Below are 17245 nucleotides of genomic sequence, written 5' to 3'. Positions count from 1 at the left end.
TTGTTGCGAAACGAGCCGGGAAGGCTGAAGGAGTTTGACCTAGGGAGGGGGTGAGAATAGACGGGACGGGACTCGGAGGATGCGCAATTGGGACCAGCTTCTAGAATCCGGAATTTGTGCTTTTCGATCTAGATAGAACAGGCTGGAGGTCCGGAGTGTCGGGTCATCGCTCCTAATCCATTCCTTCTCTCACACCTTTAGGAAGAGCTCTCTCTGCAGATTCGTACACCAACACCATCATCATCCCACTCGCTTTTTCCCGTCTTGAAAGCCAAACTGCGGCGTTGCACTCACCATTACCTCAAGCATGAAAGAAAAAAACAGTCAACAATCATCCGACTCCCCCGCTCCAGCTTTACCCCCTTCCCGGTTGGCCGCCCTAAGCGCGACGCAGCTGCGTTGAGATGGTACGTAGCCATTTTACTTGCGCCGTATTGGCACATCGGGGGCAAACCCATCATTCCCGGTTTGTTCATACAACAATAAAAGGACGGATGAATTTCTCGTATTGCAAAATACCTGGGGTATTGCTGCCTTGTTGAAGGGGTGTTTTTTTTGGCCGGGGGCGGTTTTCAGGCTACTGAAGAGAGATTGTTTGTCTTTGGGGGCCCCTTTCCAGGCCTCGGTAACGATCAAAAGGGGAGAAAAGGGGCAGCGACAATATGCGTATCCATGCATCTCAGTGACCTTTGAGGCTTGTGAATCATTGTTCGCATCGGAAGTTTAGGGTCCAAGATGGCCCCTCTACCTTGGGTATTCTCAAGACTTCCCACTTGGCTCTGGAAGCCAGAAGAGCTATGCAAGTGTGACAATAGGAAAGTGAAGTAGTTTCGAGTTTCTGGTATGGCGAAATATCTTGTCGACAATTTCCAAGTAGACCTCAGTTGAGGCTGATTGCATGGTACCTACCTAGATAGGTACTTCAACACTAACACACCACCTTCCATAAAAAGTCTTTATCCACAGTCTGCTTTGGAGTATTGTTTCATCTGTTGGCTTCACGATTCACTCTGCATAATACCTATGACAAGGGTTCCAATGATCCTCTAGCGAAAACTTCTGGCTTCGAAGAGTAAGATCAAGCTATACCTGTACCTACCTCAACAACAACCAATAGTGAACCAACAGAGCTCAGTTAACAGGGCTCAGTCAACAGCCCTCCATCAACAGACCTCAGTCCACAACAGCCTTCGGTTCCATACCAGCCCTCAGTCCAAACCCCAACCACACTCACCGCAACCCCAGCCACAAACCAAGCAACAAAAAGAAATGACCAGACTGCAAAAAGCACAAAAGATAACCCACCACCAAATGGTGATTTACAAGCAGTGGACGGGCTGGGAATCGAACCCAGGACCTTTCGCATAGGTCCGTACCTCAGACTCCCAATTGTAATTGGAAACCGTGAAATATGCTAAGCGAACGCTCTACCAACTGAGCCACACGCCCTGTCTTGTTCATGCCCTCCTCCCTCATAACCCTCTTTTTTAAAGGCCCCTCTTTCTGCTGGTATTTTAGTTAGTGTAGATGTGGAGAGAGAGAGGGGGGGGGAGAGAGAGAGGGAGAGAGAGTGGATAAAGTTAGGGCTTCCCCAAGCCACCATCTCCCTGCCGCAAAACCCCTTCAATGTTGGGGGGACAACTTGGTCTCCGCCCATAGCTCCATATCATCTCAAAATGAGGAGAGGAAGAACACCAATTCAAGAAAGGGCCGCTGGTCTAGTGGTATGATTCTCGCTTAGGGTTCACCCTACAGCATTGCTTGCGAGAGGTCCCGGGTTCAATCCCCGGGTGGCCCCAGTACAACGACCATCTTCTCTCAGAGAAGAAATCCATTTTTTTTTTTTACTTTCCCCCCCTTTTCCATCTGTTTACTTTTTGCCATGTGATTTAAACATCACAAAACAGGGCCCAAGGACAGCATCCGCGTTCACCCCCTTCATCTCAAATCCTCTTTACAAAACTCATTATCACGCTATGTATATAGTTTTGCTCTTCCCCCCGCCCCCCTTCCAACCAACCCAACACACTCCGCTCATCACAGAGCAGGAGCAACACCAGGACTAACAACCCCCTCCCCTCCCTGCCCCCCCCCAACCACTCCCCCTCCTCCCCCCCTCGGCTTCGTAATCTCAAAAAACTCCGTCAACCCCTTCACCACCACATCAACATTCATGTTAATCTGCGGCATCTTCTCATAACTCCCCTCCTTCATGATCGCCACCAGCGCCAGAAACCTGTCCACCTCCCTCAGCATGATCGGCCTCTGCGCTTCGGCAAGCACCATCCCGCTCTCGGCCCACTCGCACGCCACCTGATCCTCCAGCGGCTGCACCCACGGCTCCCCCTCCAGCCTGTCCCTCCACTGCTGCGTTCTCGGCCAGCTCCCATAAACTTCGGTAAAGTCAATTATAACATCCACATAATCAGAGCAGATTTCGTAGCTGGCCATGTCCTCAGGGGTCGAGTCCGTCGCAATGTAGATCTTGGTGTTGACGTCGAAGAGATAGGCCTTTTCGAACCGGCACGTCCGGCAGAGGTTCGTCAGCATCGCCTCGAGCTGACCCAATCTAGGGATGAGCTTCTGGATGACCTTGCTAAAGGCCTCAAAGATGCTGTGGTTGTAGATGCTGGTGAGGTGGAAGTTGACAGGCGCGTTTTCGATCCCCTGGTCCGACAGCTCGTCCTGGATCCGTATCGTCACATCGCGCTGGATATCCAGCTTGTAGTCGTCACTAAGGCCGTCAACCTTGTGGATGAAGACCTCGATATTGATGTGAGGGTAGCTTCGTTGGACGTGGAGAATGGTGATGTTGAGCCGGGTCACGGCTTCGAGATAGTCGTCTTGGGCGTCAATGACCCAAATGAGAGCCCCAATCTCGCCAAAGATGGCGTCCATGTCGAACGAATAGGCTGGGTTTTCAAAGATGTCAATCTGACCTGGAAAATCCCAAACCTGAAACTCCATGAAAGAGCTTCAACGTGTCAGCGGGTGATCCACACAGAACTTTGCTCTCTTCAGACGCTTACTTGAGACTGTCTTTTTGAATTCTGGCCGTCGATTCGAGAAACAATGTCTCGCTCGCTGGCAACTTGTGAAACACCACGCTCGAGATGGACGACTTCCCACTCCTGAAACAAACAGCACAGTCAGCCACAGTTCCACACTGTCCATCCAAATCCAAAGGCTCCATACCTCCTTTGTCCCATCAACAACAGGCGAGGCTTCCCCTTCGTCTGGGGCGTCGTCGGGTCAGCCACTTTTGGCCCATCCTTCTTTTGGATTCGTTGCCGGTTCTGTTCATAAACACGAGAAAGATTTAGCGCTGCTGGACTGATAAACCTGATCGGACGAGGGCGTAGAGGCTGCGAGTCCAGATCCACTCCGTTGTCCCTCGAAGCACCGCCCCCATTGCCACCGGTAGAAGACATGACGGAACAAAACAAAGTAAAGCCAGGTGAGGTGTCTTGAGAGAAACAGAGGGAGCCCCTGAAGTAGATAAAGCAAGTCTCCCCTCCGTCACCGCCCTTGCATGCCCCCCAAGAAGCAAGCAAGCAGTCACACGACACGAGTAGGCAAGAACCCAATCCTCGAATCCTCGATGTCGACAAGCCCTTTTTGTTTGCAAGCTATGTAAACAGCCTGGCGGGATTGGCCAAGCCGGGAACTGCTTGCCTGCTTCTGAACCGGCCGAGAGGCGGGAAGCAGAGTCGACTCAGAGATAAGACAACGGAATTGTGCTTTGGATGAAGTGGTGGTAGGCAGGTCTGAGCTGGCTTTTTGCGGTTCGACGCATGCGCATTGTCTGTGAGTGAGAGAAACAAAGGCTCTCACAGCATCTGCTTGCTGCTGGTGGTGTCGTGGCGCTGGGCCTAACCGGCGAGACGAGCTCACCTCTGGTTGGCACCATATCCGCACATGGCCTCCATTTTTCTTTTTCGCCTCGTGGACTTTTGCTGGTGTCTGTGTTTCTGTGTTCCTGTCTGACAGAGGAAGAAGAGAGGAAGAGGGAGGGAACCAAGTGGATGAGAGAAAGGGACCACCGCACTGACGGAAAGAGACAAAGTTGCGGTCAGAGGAAGCCCATATAATACTCAACTAGGCAAGAGCGAGGCATGACAGCATAATAATCCTGAGCCAGAAAAAAAATATCAACCGGGGTTGCACAAGCACTCTTCCCGATTCCAGCGAGTTGGACCCGGTGGCTCGGCCGCAAAGTCAAGCCCAAGCGGTCACCCAGTGACGACAGGGGCAACATACAGACAGCAGATGAAAGAGTTTCGGGTAACTCACTCGCTGAAAAGACATTTCTGCAATGGATTTCTGCTGCCTATAACTTGCTTTTTGCCTGGTTGTCTGCCTGCCTGCCCGTCTGCTCCCGCTTATCCGCCCATCCGTCACCGCTGCGAGGTTGGTGTGACACTTGCCTGACGAAGATGACGAAGAGGCGTCACAGTTTGGTCGGAAGGCCGAGGATTTGGTGGTGAAGAAGCAAAAAGCCAGACCGGGCGGTGTCCGCGTCCAGGGGTCCAGGGGTAAATTGTTGGTTGCGGCGGTAAAAGAGGAATCAGAGGGGGAAAATCCACGAAGCTTTGGAAAATGCCCCCAACGGTGCTGGCGTTGCTTCTAGAACGAGACAGACCAACGAGGCAGAAACAACAAGACCCCTGTGTAACTCGTCGGCGATGGGAAAGTGCTAGCTGCGCAACGAAGCAATCACTTCGAGAGAAAAGTCTTCGGAGAAAGAACAAAACAAGACCCGGCACTTGCAGGGATCGTGACTTGTTGCAAGATTGCTGTGATCTGATGTAGGTTTGCTGTGGTGACCGAGGCTGTGACGAAGAACAAACGGTTGCCCTTACCTCCATGTTGAACTATCTGACGATAGACGCTCGACCTTGGGTTGAGAACACCCCGCTTCCTCCAAGAGATCAATGCTGAACTTGAAGATCGACCATGAAAGGGCTCAGATAGCTCAGGCTGTGGTGCCAGTCAGTGATAAGCTGTAGGTGAGCAAGGTCAGATCTGACGAATAAGATGAAAACTCACCGGTGTTTTTGTATTATTTGTTGGATATAGGGGAGGATGTATATTCCTGATCCCTGACTGGGTTGGCCTGATCAGTCGTCGGTGAAGCTCAATCGATAATGCCTTGCTTTGCTGAATCGACCCCGCAGGTGAGGCACACTCTCACAGCTCGCTATCGCAGCTCCAGAAGGTAGGTAAGGTAGTGTTACGGCGAGCTCAGGTCATCCGAAACCCCGCAGGCGGATCCTAGGCAGTGAGAGTGTTTGAGATGTGTCCAGGCTCTCTCACTACGTCTTGAAATGTGTCGGGAGAAAAAAAAAAGGATATCGATAAGGCTGTGCTCTGCTCTGCTGTATGCAATTCGCTGTCCCAAGAGCCAGGAGGTGTTCAGTGCAAGGCGCCAATATTCCATCGAAGGGGAGAGACTAGGAGACCTTCAGGTGAGTGCCGCTCACCGAAGCGGACCACTGCGGGGTGCTGCCAGCCAGCGCGATTACATAAACCCCGCTCCCTGAAATTTAGCGCCTGGGCCGGCCTGGAGAGATCTCGATATATCAAGCGCGCGGAAGCTTGAATATTTCTTGGCACATGCATCATTAGTTACCGTAGGTCACCAGAAACGTCCTCGATTCGACTTCCCAAACCTACCTACTACTATACGAGAAAAGTGTCCTCGTCCAAAAAGTTCAATGCTATGCTATACCGTGTCCTCTGTGTGATGCTCTCCAAGAGTTCCCTCTAGGTATACCTGTGCATGCACCTAATCATCCTCACCCACTCCCGTCACCCTTCCCACTACTATCCCTCACCCTGAATCACGTATCACCGGCAATGAGGAGCGATGCCCCGGCTTTTTGACACTACCTGACCGGCCGAAAATGGCAGCCACAAAGCTCTTCTTCTTACGTGCTGTCCTGGGCTGATCCTCCTCTCGTGGAAGCCCTTCCTTATCTCCGACGCCAGGTTGAGCTGCCCCCGGCGACGTCGAGGGTGAGCCTGGAATGGTTGGAAGCGCCTCGTCAGCGCTGGTGGGTGGTGTAAGTTCTCTGGCATGGAACCCTGCCGCTGATAATGATCGAAAGCTTGCCATAGGCTGTAGCACATGAAGGCATGTCAATGCACTGCTGGCAGGACAGACGGTCGAATGGGCAGTACTTACCCTGGCACTCAGCTTCCCCCTGGCCTTCAAGCTTTTGGATATGGCTCCCTGTGCCTCATCCAGTGTCACGTTGGCGCCTCCGAGACCTATTCCATTCATTGTCTTTTCCAGCTCCTCAATCTCCCCAGCCATCGTCTTACCGTTGCATGCCAGATGCTCTTCCTTGGTAGGGACGAACCTCAGGAAGCCCCTCGCTGGTGCTACTCCTATCGCTTCTTCCATGTGTTTCTGGATCAATGCCGCATTTCGCTTGTTGGTTGTCGGCAATAGTTGCGACGGTAGCGCATATATCGACATCACGTAGGCTGGGTCAAAGGTCCCTCCGAAAAGCATGCAGGCTCCGTGCTGCAAGGTGACGATGATGGAGGAGACAGGGCGCTGATACCGTGTGGATAGGTGATATGAGAGTTCGGTGATGAGAGTGAACTCGTCACTGATCTATGGCGCACGGTCAGCAAGACGGTACCCATGGCCTGGAAATATTTAACAAAACCCACGATGACATTCGTCTTGACCTCGGCCATGACAATGGCATCCCCATGTACCCTTTCCCGTGCCGTGTTGCCCTCGGACACGGCAAAAGCGTCTTCAAAGAAGTTGACGGTGTTCTGTTGCTTGACGAGATCCGGCCTCGAGTGTCTTTTGCGCCCTGGACGAACCAGTATGTCTCCGGTTGCAGTTGCCGGAGACGATGTCGAAGGAGGTGTGTCCTGTGCTTTGCGCTCGGCAAACGACAATTCTCTTTGACCTCCCGGTGCCAACCTTCTAGGGGTCATGACGGGCGCCTTGTCGGCCGCAGCCTGTTGTGACAGCGATCGGCTCATAACGAGGACTGGCAGCTGGGTTCGGCCTCGATTCAAGCAAGTGATTTCGGTTTGCGCTGAGTATAAGGTGCAATGCCTGTAACTTTAGCGGAAAATATAATGTCGCCTAAGATGAGGTAGGTCGCGCATCTCACGTCAAGGGGTCCGTTCACTCGGGTGAATGGTGAGACAACCGTCTCCCTGTTTTTGTGCCACGACGGAAAACCGAAAAGCTGAAGCTGATCAAGAAGAAGTGAGTAGGATTCGCCTGGACGGTGCTGTGCTGTGGAATCAGGCAAGCCTAGCGGATAGGATGGTTAGACATCAGATTGGGTGGGTGTAGACGCAGGACGAAGAGCCCAGCAAACAGAATAGGCCACTGACAAATTTGAAGTCGAGGCGTAGGTTCTGGGCTGAGATGATTGATGTGTTGTTCCAAAAGCAAGACACGCCAAAACTGGACAAGAAGGACAGAGGCAGGAGCGATAGGAGCACTCAGGGTCGCCACTACCACCCCGATATCTTGCAATACATATGCGCAGCTTCCCCCTTTCCCAATCATCCCGGTACAGGAATCAAGATGATGGGAGGTTTTCTGAGGCGCCAATTTCCGGGTCACAGCATTGTCAACTCTGCCATCTCAACTTGAGGGTTACAAAATCTGTTATGCAAGTATTGACAGGGAAGGACAGAGCATTTCACCCCTACAACCGATTGGGAACCACAAGACATAAAAGCATCAAAATTGGAATTCATGGTATTCGCCATCACACATTGCCTCAAAATTCAAAACCATTTACACATGAAATGTGACCTCTGTCACCACTCTCATACCACACAACCCCCACCTATCGTCGTCGGCTCAGCGGGAGGCGACGTCTGAAAAGATAAGGGCGCATGCGTGTTTGCTCTCGATAGCGCCAAACAGATAGATGAAATCTCCCGCCCCCCACCATTCCGGAACGCGGGTAATAAATGAAGGCTCATATGCATTCACAGCGAAATAGCACGTGGGTAGGATGGCTGCCGTGCTTCCGAAACCTGGCTGAGGTTGTCGATAAGAGCTTTTGCAACTTTGGATCTCTTCACGATGGAGGATATAACGATGAAGATTCTCCAACTACGACAACGCTTGATAACAGTCAAGATTGCCTATCAAGTGCACAATGTCCCTCCGGAACAGTCCCCGACTTTCTGCAACAGCCCGCCGGCTGAAATGCAACCTGTTTCCAATCTTTCCTTGACCACAAACCTAGCAAACAGATCCCGAACAGCAAAACAGCAGCAATTGCTTAACAGATGTTTCCCATTATCCAAGTAGCCGTAACCCCCAAAAACCAATACCGTATTCCCTAAACCAAGAAGAAAAGACAGAATTATGCACAATTTAGCCCACCACACCACCATCAACCCCTCAACTCCCCCTTGTTCGACATCATCTTCCACTTCCCTTAAGACAAAGCAGGACTCTTCCTAGCCCCCTGATACCCCTCCACATAACCGCCCACCCTCTTCTCCCAAACCCCTAACCCCAACCCCACCACCTCAACCGGAATCAGCAAAATAGCCAGATACAACCCCGCATAGCTCTGCCCGCACAACGTCCCCCAATGCGGCTGCTGCCCCATGGGCACATCCCTCCACCTGCAAGTCCAAGAAGTAAACGTGTCCACTGTGTCCGACGAATTCGCCGCGTAGAAGAAGACAACCGAGATCAGCGCCGCAATCAACCCCACGACTGGTGCGGCGAGGGTGGTGGAGGTGTGGAGGATTGTTTTATTCCTCAACTAAACATCATCTGTTAGTAGATGGTAGTGGGAGGGAGGGGGCGGTGGAACGAACAGTGGTGATCTTGGAGCAGGCCAGAGAGGCAATACTGGCGAGGATGACAAACACGCTGCCAACGACGAGGGAGATGGTAGGTCGGATGTTGAAATGCTCTGGCCAGAGGGGGAGGTAGTGAGGCATCAGGACGTGGGTTTCCTCGTAGACGCGGAGGGTGTTGCCCGCCGTTCCCAGGACGGTGAGGCTCATTCCTAGGGCGAGGGCGGTGGCGCCTAGTCGGAGGGTGTTGATTGTGCCGAGGGACTTCATTTTGGATTGGAGGTGGAGGTCGGGTTCGACGTGGGTTTGGAACGAGGGGGCCGCTGAGTGGGCGGAGGCTGTGGCTGTTTTCTCCATTGTGTGGTTGAAGGTGGTTTATATACTTGTTGTTGTTTGTTGTTGTTGATAGAGCACTGCTCTGGGTATCAAATTAGGAAAAAGGAGAAGCCGTGTAACTCGAGAAAGCGCTCCAAACAAAAGAGAACCCGAAGATGAACAAGGGAAGATGGTGTGTATGCCGTGGAATGGTGAGAGCACAAGTCTATCGAACGCAACAAAAGTGAGGAGATGACGGGGCATACTAATACCATTTCCTCACTTACATCTTCGGCATGGATCCGGGCGGTTAGCTCTTGCTTCCCTCGAAATTCACATCACAGCAGCACCCAAGATTTGGATGCGCGACTGTTACCCTTCCACTACACCATGCGTCTAGTAGTTTGATGTCCCATCTCCCAAGAAGTTCCCCTCCATCTTCTCCCACGCCAGAAATAGGACCCCTTCCCCCTCTCGGGATTGGCTCGTTTGGCTCTCTGCATGCAGATTGCAGGTTTGAACAGCGGTAAAAAAACAGCAGGGACGATCATCTCCAGATGGGAATCGGCACAGGGGATCCAATCTGGGGAAAGCGTCCCCGAGGGCGAAGCGCCCTCCCGCGCGGCACATTTTGCTTCCCTTGCTTGTAATTGTATTTGGCGATGTGATTGGTCTGGCATTTTGTGCTTAAGCGCCCGGGAGGAAAAGATGGAGGGTTGGTCGGAAAACAGGTCGCTTGTGCTGTCGGGAGCAGTCAATTTCTTGATATGCCGACTTGAACTGGTCGTGAACATGGTTGATGCTCTTACCGTGTCATGTCACAGCAAAATGATGTCGATGTTGAAGTTGATGATGAAAGAAAGTGTCAAAGTGGTGGGTGTTGACAGTGATAGCCAGCCTGTCATCAAAGGGTTAGGGTTATACATCACCCCTCCAATCTTACCCCCTCCCCCCACCCACCACCGCCAAAGATATCTCTTGGCATCCTCACCACCATAAAGCCATCTCACCACCATAAACACAACCTCAACACCATAAACCCATCCCACCACCATAACCACAACCTCATCCAACCCTCAAGATGACCCCCTTCCCCGTCCTCGTCCACTCCTACCCCACCACCCCAACCAAAACCCTCCCCCTCTACGAACACCCCTCCCCCTCCCCCTCCCCCCCAAACGCCCTCATCTTCCTCGGCGGCCTAGGCGACGGGCCCCACACAGTCCCCTACCCCCTCACCCTCTCCCACTCCCTCCCCCCAACCCTAGGCTTCTCCCTCTTCCAAGCCCGTCTCACCTCCTCCTTCTCCGCCTTCGGGTACTCCTCCCTCTCTCAAGACTGCGCCGAAATCTCGTCTTTAGTCCGCTACCTCCGCTCTGAGCTCAAGAAACAGACGATCGTGCTGATGGGCCATTCCACCGGTTGCCAGGATTGCATGTTCTACTGCACCAAACTGGGAGAACTAGAGCCGGAGGAGAAGGTTGATGGGATTGTCCTCCAAGGCCCCGTGAGCGACAGGGAGGCGTTGGTGATGAGCTGTTGCCCGGCACAGTTGGAGAACAGTATCGCGGTCGCGAAAAAGATGGCAGAGGAGGGGAAAGGGGAGCATGTAATCGATCTAGACGACATGCCTGACGGTTGGAAGGGGAGTCCAGTTACTGCTTATCGGTGGTTATCCCTTGCTACGAAGGGGTATGGTTCTTCTGATGATGTTGTGGGTAGGTGACAAGAAGGAGTGGCTGACTTGACAAAAACAGGGGAGACGACGACTTTTTCAGCTCCGACTTCTCCGACGAGGAGCTCAAGACCATCTGGGGAGAGCTGGAAACACCGGTGTTGATCCTGCCCTCAGAAAAGGACGAGTGGGTGCCCTTCAAGCCGGCACAAGTCCAAAGCACGGTTCAAAAATGGGCGAGCTTTTGCAAGCCGGGGGTTGTGAGTGAGTTCAGCGGGTTGATCCCGGGGGCGAATCACCGGGTTGATAACACGGAGGAAAACCCAGAGGGGGAAAAGTGGTTGGTGGAGAGGGTTGGGAAGTTTTTGGGGTCGTTGTAAGAAGAAAGCACGAACTCAATCAATTAGCTGCGCGCTCAAGTAAACAGTCCGTCTCCTCCCTTGGCTGCTCCTTTCCCTCGTAGAACCCGCCTTCCACAAGATCCCGCTCGAGCTCCTCCCAGTGCTTCTTCTTCTTGGCAGCGTTCTTTTTGTCGAGGTCGGCTAGTTTGGCTTCTATCCTCGTCGGTTGCCCTGTTCCATCTTGGGGGGTGGATATCCTGAGAAACAGGCTGCAGTCCCGGAGCGTCATTGCCAGCTCCAGGTTAACACCCTGGCTCGGATCATGTTTCGCCTGGGCTTGCTGCAGGAGTGGCAGGAGACTGTTGGTCCTCAACCAGTCGGCGAGGTGATTGCGATGAGACGGCGAGGCTGACGCAGGGACGATGTGCTTCAAGACGTTTTCCAAACTCCCCCGGTTACTCCGACAGGCGATGAAGTCCAGGGGACAGAGGATGCCCAGGCGGTGAGCCTTGTGGTGGGAGGGATCAAGGTGATCACGGTAGGCTTCCCGGGCACAGTTGCGGCAGCGTGTGCGCTGCGATGGTGAAGACGAAAGCCACTTTGGTTTGAACTCGACAAAATAATCACTTGGATTTCCTGTGAGCCTTGTTAGACATCTGAAAGCACTAGGTTCGAAGACAAGGTGTTGACTAACGAGAACGCATATCCTCTATCAGCATGCCGTACTGGGCATCCGGGAGTACTCGGGTGCCACGGAAGTCCTTGCGGCGGCCGGATTCCGCTTTGGAAAGAAGCTCATCAAGAATAGTGATTACTTTGGATGGGCTTTGGCCCAGTTTGACTAGTTGATGTTGGACCAGATTTTCGGGTGGGAATAGGGGCGTGATGGTTGAATCCCAATACTGCAGTAACTCTGGGTACGGAAATGTCTTGGCGCCAGCTTTTGGGACGCGCAGGAGGTGTCCTGTGAGAAGGTCAGATATGATGATGCTGTGGCACAGAAAAGGAGGATGCTTTGGCAGTACCATGGAAGATATCGCTGTGCCCGTTCGCGTGGCTTCCTGTCGTGCTTGGTGGACTTGGTGGTAATCTCACTTCAAAGACCAGGTTCGCGGCCCCCTCGTTCACGAACTTGATGGTCCATTTTTCAGGGTAAAAATCCGAAATGTCCGGGATATGGTCAGACGAAAAGCTTGCGCTTTGAGACATTGTGAAGGGTATGAAAATTTCAAGTCGGACATGCAAATGATGGAAATTCCTTGGTCGTCTGTCTGGTTGGGCACAAGTAGTAGTGTTTTGTCTCAACGGCCCCCGAGCTTCACCGGATTGGCCGTTAGGTCATGAGCTGACGCTGAGATGGTGCCGCTATCCGCCGCGTTGGAACTGCTGGATCAATTATCTCGTGCGCGGGACAGCTGAGATGCTTTGTGCGACTATTCATAGTGTACTGCTGGTAATCTTGATTAAGGTAGGGGTAGCTTGACGGCGGCAGAGTCCGATCAAAAGCGATGGCTAGACTTTAGGACCAATCCAGGTGTTGGGTGGTTGTTTTGTTTCACAACAATGGTTTATCAATTCTTCTTCTTCCAAACATCGTCAGTCTGCAAACACCAAATGCCCCTATCGTTGACGTCTTTCTCCGGGTTCAACTCCCGAACCTAGCTTTCTCTTCTCGGGACCCCCGGCGGAGCACATGCCCCTGCCCGGGCAAACGTCAAGATGCGGGCCCGAGCTCTCACAGCTCCCGCCTGGTCCCAAGCAGTGGCAGTGGATCACTGGACCTCGGTCGGGCGGAGACGGGAGCTCAGGTGTCTTTGTCAGTCGGGTTCCCGCAACATCATCGGATGACGGCTGGTCCAGGTTCGAGTGTCTGAATTGGGTATATTGCCACATTGTGTTGCATTTGGGATGATGAGTTGATGCGTGGTTGCCCAATTTCCCCAGACGCGACTGGCTGTTACCACACCCTGTTCCGACATCTGCTACCGTGATAGCCGTAAAGCCCGGATTATTTTGTACGACAGGTAAGCTCCGGATCCGTTGGATAGCTCGGGCAGTGTGTGTTTGCACCGGTGGCTGGGCGGGCTGTACGGCGTTGAATGCAAACCTGAGACCTCCAGGTTGCAAACTGATGATGAGAAAATGAATCAATCCTAAAGGGAGGGAGGGTTTGGGCAACCAAACCATCAGCAACAGAGCCCTGGAGGTGCAGATGCTGCTGCAGATGTTCCAGACGGTACAGAAAAGTCATCAGCCCACTGGTCAGTGAAGCTAGGGAAAAATGGCAACCCCCCGCAAAGGGTCAAGCATGGGCCAAGTCTCGGCGCAGGGAAAGCGCGAAAAATTTCCAAAAGGTCCCGTTTCTGCCGCACACAAAGACCAACCGTTCCCCGTCAGATAGCGTCATCCCTCCGCACAACCTCTCCAAAGCCGCAACTGCTCTCTCTCTTTTTTTTTTTCCCACGGGCACCCGATAAAAGTCCACGAAGGTCCTTGCACCCAATCCCCATCCCCTATCTACCAGCTGCCCACCATCAAAACTCATTATTTACCTTCCATCGTCAACTTCATTCGCTACCTTGGGTAAAATTGCTCCCGACGACAACCCACGTCCACGACCCCTCGGTTTTTGCCTCGCGCACCTCGATCCGACCGAAGCAAGCCTCCCTGCCCTGGCTCCGGGTCGACCTGCCCCGCACACCCACCATAGCTCTTGCGATGCCTCTATAAACTGGGTGCCAATTCAACATGGCCTTCAACTTCAACTGGTCGCCGCTCACGGCCGATGCCGGCTTTTACGAGCGCGCGCGCGACCTGCTCACAACCGCCCTGAACAAGTCTCCGAAGCCTCCCATCATCGTGGATGACATCTTCGTGACCGAATTCAACCTTGGCTCCGTGCCACCAGACCTGGAGATTTTGGAGATTGGTGACCTGGCCGAAGACCGTTTCAGGGGAATTTTCAAAATGTGCTATTCCGGCGACGCCTTTCTGACGCTAAAAACGAGGGTGCAAGTATGTGCAATTTCTGTTATCTACGACGGACATATCGGACAAGTCCACCCCGGACGGGAGTCACAAGCCACCGGCATTGCAAGTGCTTCGCTAGCTACGGATAGTATGGAGGGGGCAAGTGAGGGAGCCGGGCATTTCACAAAGCCGAGAAAGGGGGGCGGGGAGGGAGAGAGTGGGCATCTGGAGCATCGGGAGCGTCTGGAGCATCTGGACTGGAGCAAGGGCAAGTGCCCCTCGACGCCCGAGACCCGAATTTGGGGCCCGAAACATAGGGACTGCTCCACACCAGGTTTTAGGAATTCTAGAGCTCGCGATGGGACGCTGTTTCGGTTGTTTCGCTGGCGGTGCGGTGAAAGCTGCAGGCTTGGCGCATTAGACCAGAAATTGTGCCCAAATTCGAGAGCAGGGATTCGCCCATTCTCCTCACCGCTACCCCACATAGATTGGACTTCATGGAACACATGGAACACTGGAAGCATAACAGAAGACTAATATAGCAGCGCAGGCAAACCCCCTCAATACCTACCTGTCGGGCAAGCCAGGTTTCGCATCGCCGGAGCCCCTGTCGGCGTCGTCCAGCCTCACCATCCCGCTTCAGATCACCCTGTCTGAGATCAAGCTCTCAGCCTTCATCATTGTGGTTTTCTCAAAGCAGAAGGGGCTGACGCTGGTCTTTCGAAATGACCCCCTCGAGTCTCTCAAGGTCTCGTCGACCTTTGACTCGATTCCGTTTGTCCGTGACTACCTTCAACGGACTATCGAGCAGAAGCTGCGGGATCTGATGATGGATGAGTTGCCAGCCATCATCCACAGGCTCTCACTTCAGATCTGGTGCCCGGACCAAATCATTAAGGAGGATGAGGAGCAGTCCAAGGAGACCGTAGATCACACTGTTAACCCGCTGTCGACACCTCCCCTGGATGCTGTTGACGCAGAGGGTCACCTTCTGGACCCTGCCGCCATCTCTGAATTGTCTTTGGAGGCGGGAACAGAAACACAGTCTCTGTTCTCACAAAAGGCCTTGTTCAAGCTCTCTTCGTTGACTTCCACGCAAGAAACGTCATCATTGTTCACTCCTTCGATCAAGGAAGCCATGTTCAGAGCCTGGGCGGGGCCATCAGATCGGGTTGACACAGCCAGCACAACCGGACCGGCAACCCCGAGCCTCCACCGGACCACTTCTTACACCAACGGGACCGCCCATACCTACACCTTTTCGGACACGGCGAGCCAGGATCAGGGCCATTTGCCCTCGAGACCGTCCATGGTTAGTCTCAATTCTGCCACGGCTGGCTTGTCTCTGGGCTCCGGACGGCATTCCAAGGCTGGCCGCAAAAAGAAAACTCGTGTGGTCAACTTGCGTGCCAAGACCTCGAGCGAAGGTGGCAGCGAGGCGGGCGAGTCCTCGGAGACAGCTTCCACCTCGACAACGCCCCCTTCGGAGCCCATCATGTCTCACCCCATTCTCGAGGTTCCCGAGGAGGACACGGCTACCAACACTAACAAGGTGCGGTTCGGTGGTGCTCATCCGCGCAGACCATCATTCCGTAATGATCGTGAGCCTGCCAAGGTCTCGGAGGCTGCCGTCCCCTCGATCGAGATTAGCGCGCCCAACACCACCCAGAAGCAGCCTTCTCGTCAGGCGTCGCCTGTTGATATGAAGGTCCCAGCAGACTGGTCTCGGCCAAGAGCGCCATCGGAAATCTCCCCATCCGTCATTCTCGAGCAAGCGTGGGTGATGAAGATGGCCGGAGAGATTGCCCGCCGTGTATACGACGAAAAGAACCGCAATCCTCAGTTCTGGGAGGAAAGGGATGACACGCCCCCTCCTGCGTACCAGCCTAGGCCGTAGTGGTGCGACTACCCGCAGCAACAACCCCTCTTATCACTTTTGTTTTTCGAGTACCAAAGATTCCCCTTTGTTGTTCTTTTCTTCTTGAACATATTCGACTCTTTTTTTTTCTCTCTCATATGGCGTTGTTGTTTGTCTTTTGAAAGTATAGCGACATGGCAGCCCGCGACATTGTACTTGTCTTAATGGATTGCGCTACATCATCTTGGCTTTTTGGGTTGCCGTTTTTCTTTTTTCATGGCGTTGAAGGGATATCAAAAAAAGAAAAAAGACACTTGGTTTTACCGGAAGAGGGAATATTACTACTGTTGGTTGGTTGGGTTTCTTGGTTCCGGCTGATACATCATTTTTGGGGGGCGGGGGCGGTATGGCTTAGATGGGTTGGGTAGTTCTTCCTGGGTTGAGTGGGGTCTACATGATAAAAGTTTTTGTGTGGACTATTTGATATTAGGATGGGAAAAGCATTTGTTGAGTTTGACAGAGAGAAGGAGCGGGTGAAAGTGAGAGATCCTTTCCTGTGGTTTTTCTGGTTTTGTTTCGTTTTCTTTTTGTCCGGACGCATAACCACAACCAACCAACGACGCTTTTGATAAAGTCTATATTTCCTCTTTTTTGCCTTTCTTTTTCTTTCGTGATGTCTTTTTTTTGGGGTGGGGTGGTGGGTGTGCGGTTTTCCTATGTTGGCCGGCTTGAAGTGGTGGAGAGGGGGATATCAAATCTCGTCGCGGCGTGTGTGAGACGCCCAGGGCGATGTGTATACCAAAGTGCGTGTGGAAATGCGGTAAACAGTAGTCCCCATGCTGGTATTTGAAATCTAGCTGGAACTATGGATTTTGTTGTGGGGACTTTGGATACCTTTACCTTGACAACTCTCGACTCTTCTTTGATAATAAGAAATATTACAAGATCACATGTGGTGTGTGTGGATTGGTTTTTTTGGGATGCAAAACTTTGTTCTGATGTTGTGGATGGTGCCAATGCCCAAGGTGGCAAACAGCATCAAAACCACCAGGCAAGACAACATTCAAGGTGCCAGCCAAAACGACATGCCGATTAGGAATGATTCTAGCGTGGGAGAAGTAGATATTGACAATGCAGTGAGCAAAAAATGAGATGAGAACGGCAGCGTAGGTAGGTGTGTGTGTTGTCTTGCTGTCAAGACATTGCATTTCCAGTGCCTCATCCTCGTGGCCCTGTCATTCACTACCTCTGGTAGATTACACACAAAACCTT

The 17245-nt window shown here is 52.7% G+C and overlaps 6 protein-coding genes and 2 non-coding genes across 8 annotated transcripts; 2 read left to right on the top strand and 6 right to left on the bottom strand.

Annotated features, from left to right (window-relative positions):
- Nucleotides 1-1329: 1329 nt before the first annotated feature.
- QC761_0104940 lies at nucleotides 1330-1449 on the bottom strand. Its single transcript has one exon. It is a non-coding gene; the product is annotated as a tRNA-Ala (tRNA).
- Nucleotides 1376-3431, bottom strand: GTR2 (GTP-binding protein gtr2; the record flags this gene model as incomplete). The annotated part of the gene is given in 4 exon segments (XM_062882088.1): nucleotides 1376-1541; nucleotides 1560-2974; nucleotides 3030-3131; nucleotides 3196-3431. The coding sequence occupies 3 exon segments, from the start codon at nucleotides 3429-3431 to the stop codon at nucleotides 2038-2040; spliced, it is 1275 nt and encodes a 424-aa protein (XP_062728092.1). The 3' UTR covers nucleotides 1376-1541; nucleotides 1560-2037.
- Nucleotides 1708-1798, bottom strand: QC761_0104930. Its single transcript has one exon. It is a non-coding gene; the product is annotated as a tRNA-Pro (tRNA).
- A 2402-nt stretch (nucleotides 3432-5833) lies between the features above and the next one.
- QC761_705210 (uncharacterized protein) lies at nucleotides 5834-7695 on the bottom strand (the record flags this gene model as incomplete). Its single annotated transcript, XM_062882087.1, has 3 exons — nucleotides 6685-7695; nucleotides 6188-6625; nucleotides 5834-6121 (listed from the first exon to the last, which is right to left on the bottom strand). The coding sequence occupies exons 1-3, from the start codon at nucleotides 7009-7011 to the stop codon at nucleotides 5834-5836; spliced, it is 1053 nt and encodes a 350-aa protein (XP_062728091.1). The 5' UTR covers nucleotides 7012-7695.
- Nucleotides 7696-8082: 387 nt separating this feature from the next.
- On the bottom strand, nucleotides 8083-10219 carry QC761_705200 (uncharacterized protein). Its single transcript, XM_062882086.1, has 2 exons — nucleotides 8833-10219; nucleotides 8083-8777 (listed from the first exon to the last, which is right to left on the bottom strand). The coding sequence occupies exons 1-2, from the start codon at nucleotides 9169-9171 to the stop codon at nucleotides 8442-8444; spliced, it is 675 nt and encodes a 224-aa protein (XP_062728090.1). The 5' UTR covers nucleotides 9172-10219; the 3' UTR covers nucleotides 8083-8441.
- On the top strand, nucleotides 9916-11184 carry QC761_705190 (uncharacterized protein; the record flags this gene model as incomplete). Its single annotated transcript, XM_062882085.1, is given in 3 exon segments — nucleotides 9916-10821; nucleotides 10887-11121; nucleotides 11134-11184. The coding sequence occupies 3 exon segments, from the start codon at nucleotides 10211-10213 to the stop codon at nucleotides 11182-11184; spliced, it is 897 nt and encodes a 298-aa protein (XP_062728089.1). The 5' UTR covers nucleotides 9916-10210.
- Nucleotides 10392-13345, bottom strand: IPK1 (Inositol-pentakisphosphate 2-kinase). The gene is made up of 3 exons (XM_062882084.1): nucleotides 12171-13345; nucleotides 11840-12109; nucleotides 10392-11781 (listed from the first exon to the last, which is right to left on the bottom strand). The coding sequence occupies exons 1-3, from the start codon at nucleotides 12352-12354 to the stop codon at nucleotides 11204-11206; spliced, it is 1032 nt and encodes a 343-aa protein (XP_062728088.1). The 5' UTR covers nucleotides 12355-13345; the 3' UTR covers nucleotides 10392-11203.
- MDM34 (ERMES complex subunit) lies at nucleotides 13329-17013 on the top strand. The gene is made up of 2 exons (XM_062882083.1): nucleotides 13329-14160; nucleotides 14666-17013. The coding sequence occupies exons 1-2, from the start codon at nucleotides 13894-13896 to the stop codon at nucleotides 16010-16012; spliced, it is 1614 nt and encodes a 537-aa protein (XP_062728087.1). The 5' UTR covers nucleotides 13329-13893; the 3' UTR covers nucleotides 16013-17013.
- The last annotated feature ends 232 nt before the right edge of the window (nucleotides 17014-17245 follow it).

This window comes from Podospora bellae-mahoneyi, chromosome 7 (assembly GCF_035222275.1).
Source record: "Podospora bellae-mahoneyi strain CBS 112042 chromosome 7, whole genome shotgun sequence".
NCBI lineage: Eukaryota > Fungi > Ascomycota > Sordariomycetes > Sordariales > Podosporaceae > Podospora > Podospora bellae-mahoneyi.
The sequence above is the reverse complement of the archived record's forward strand: the minus strand, read 5'-3'. Positions and strand labels throughout refer to the sequence as shown.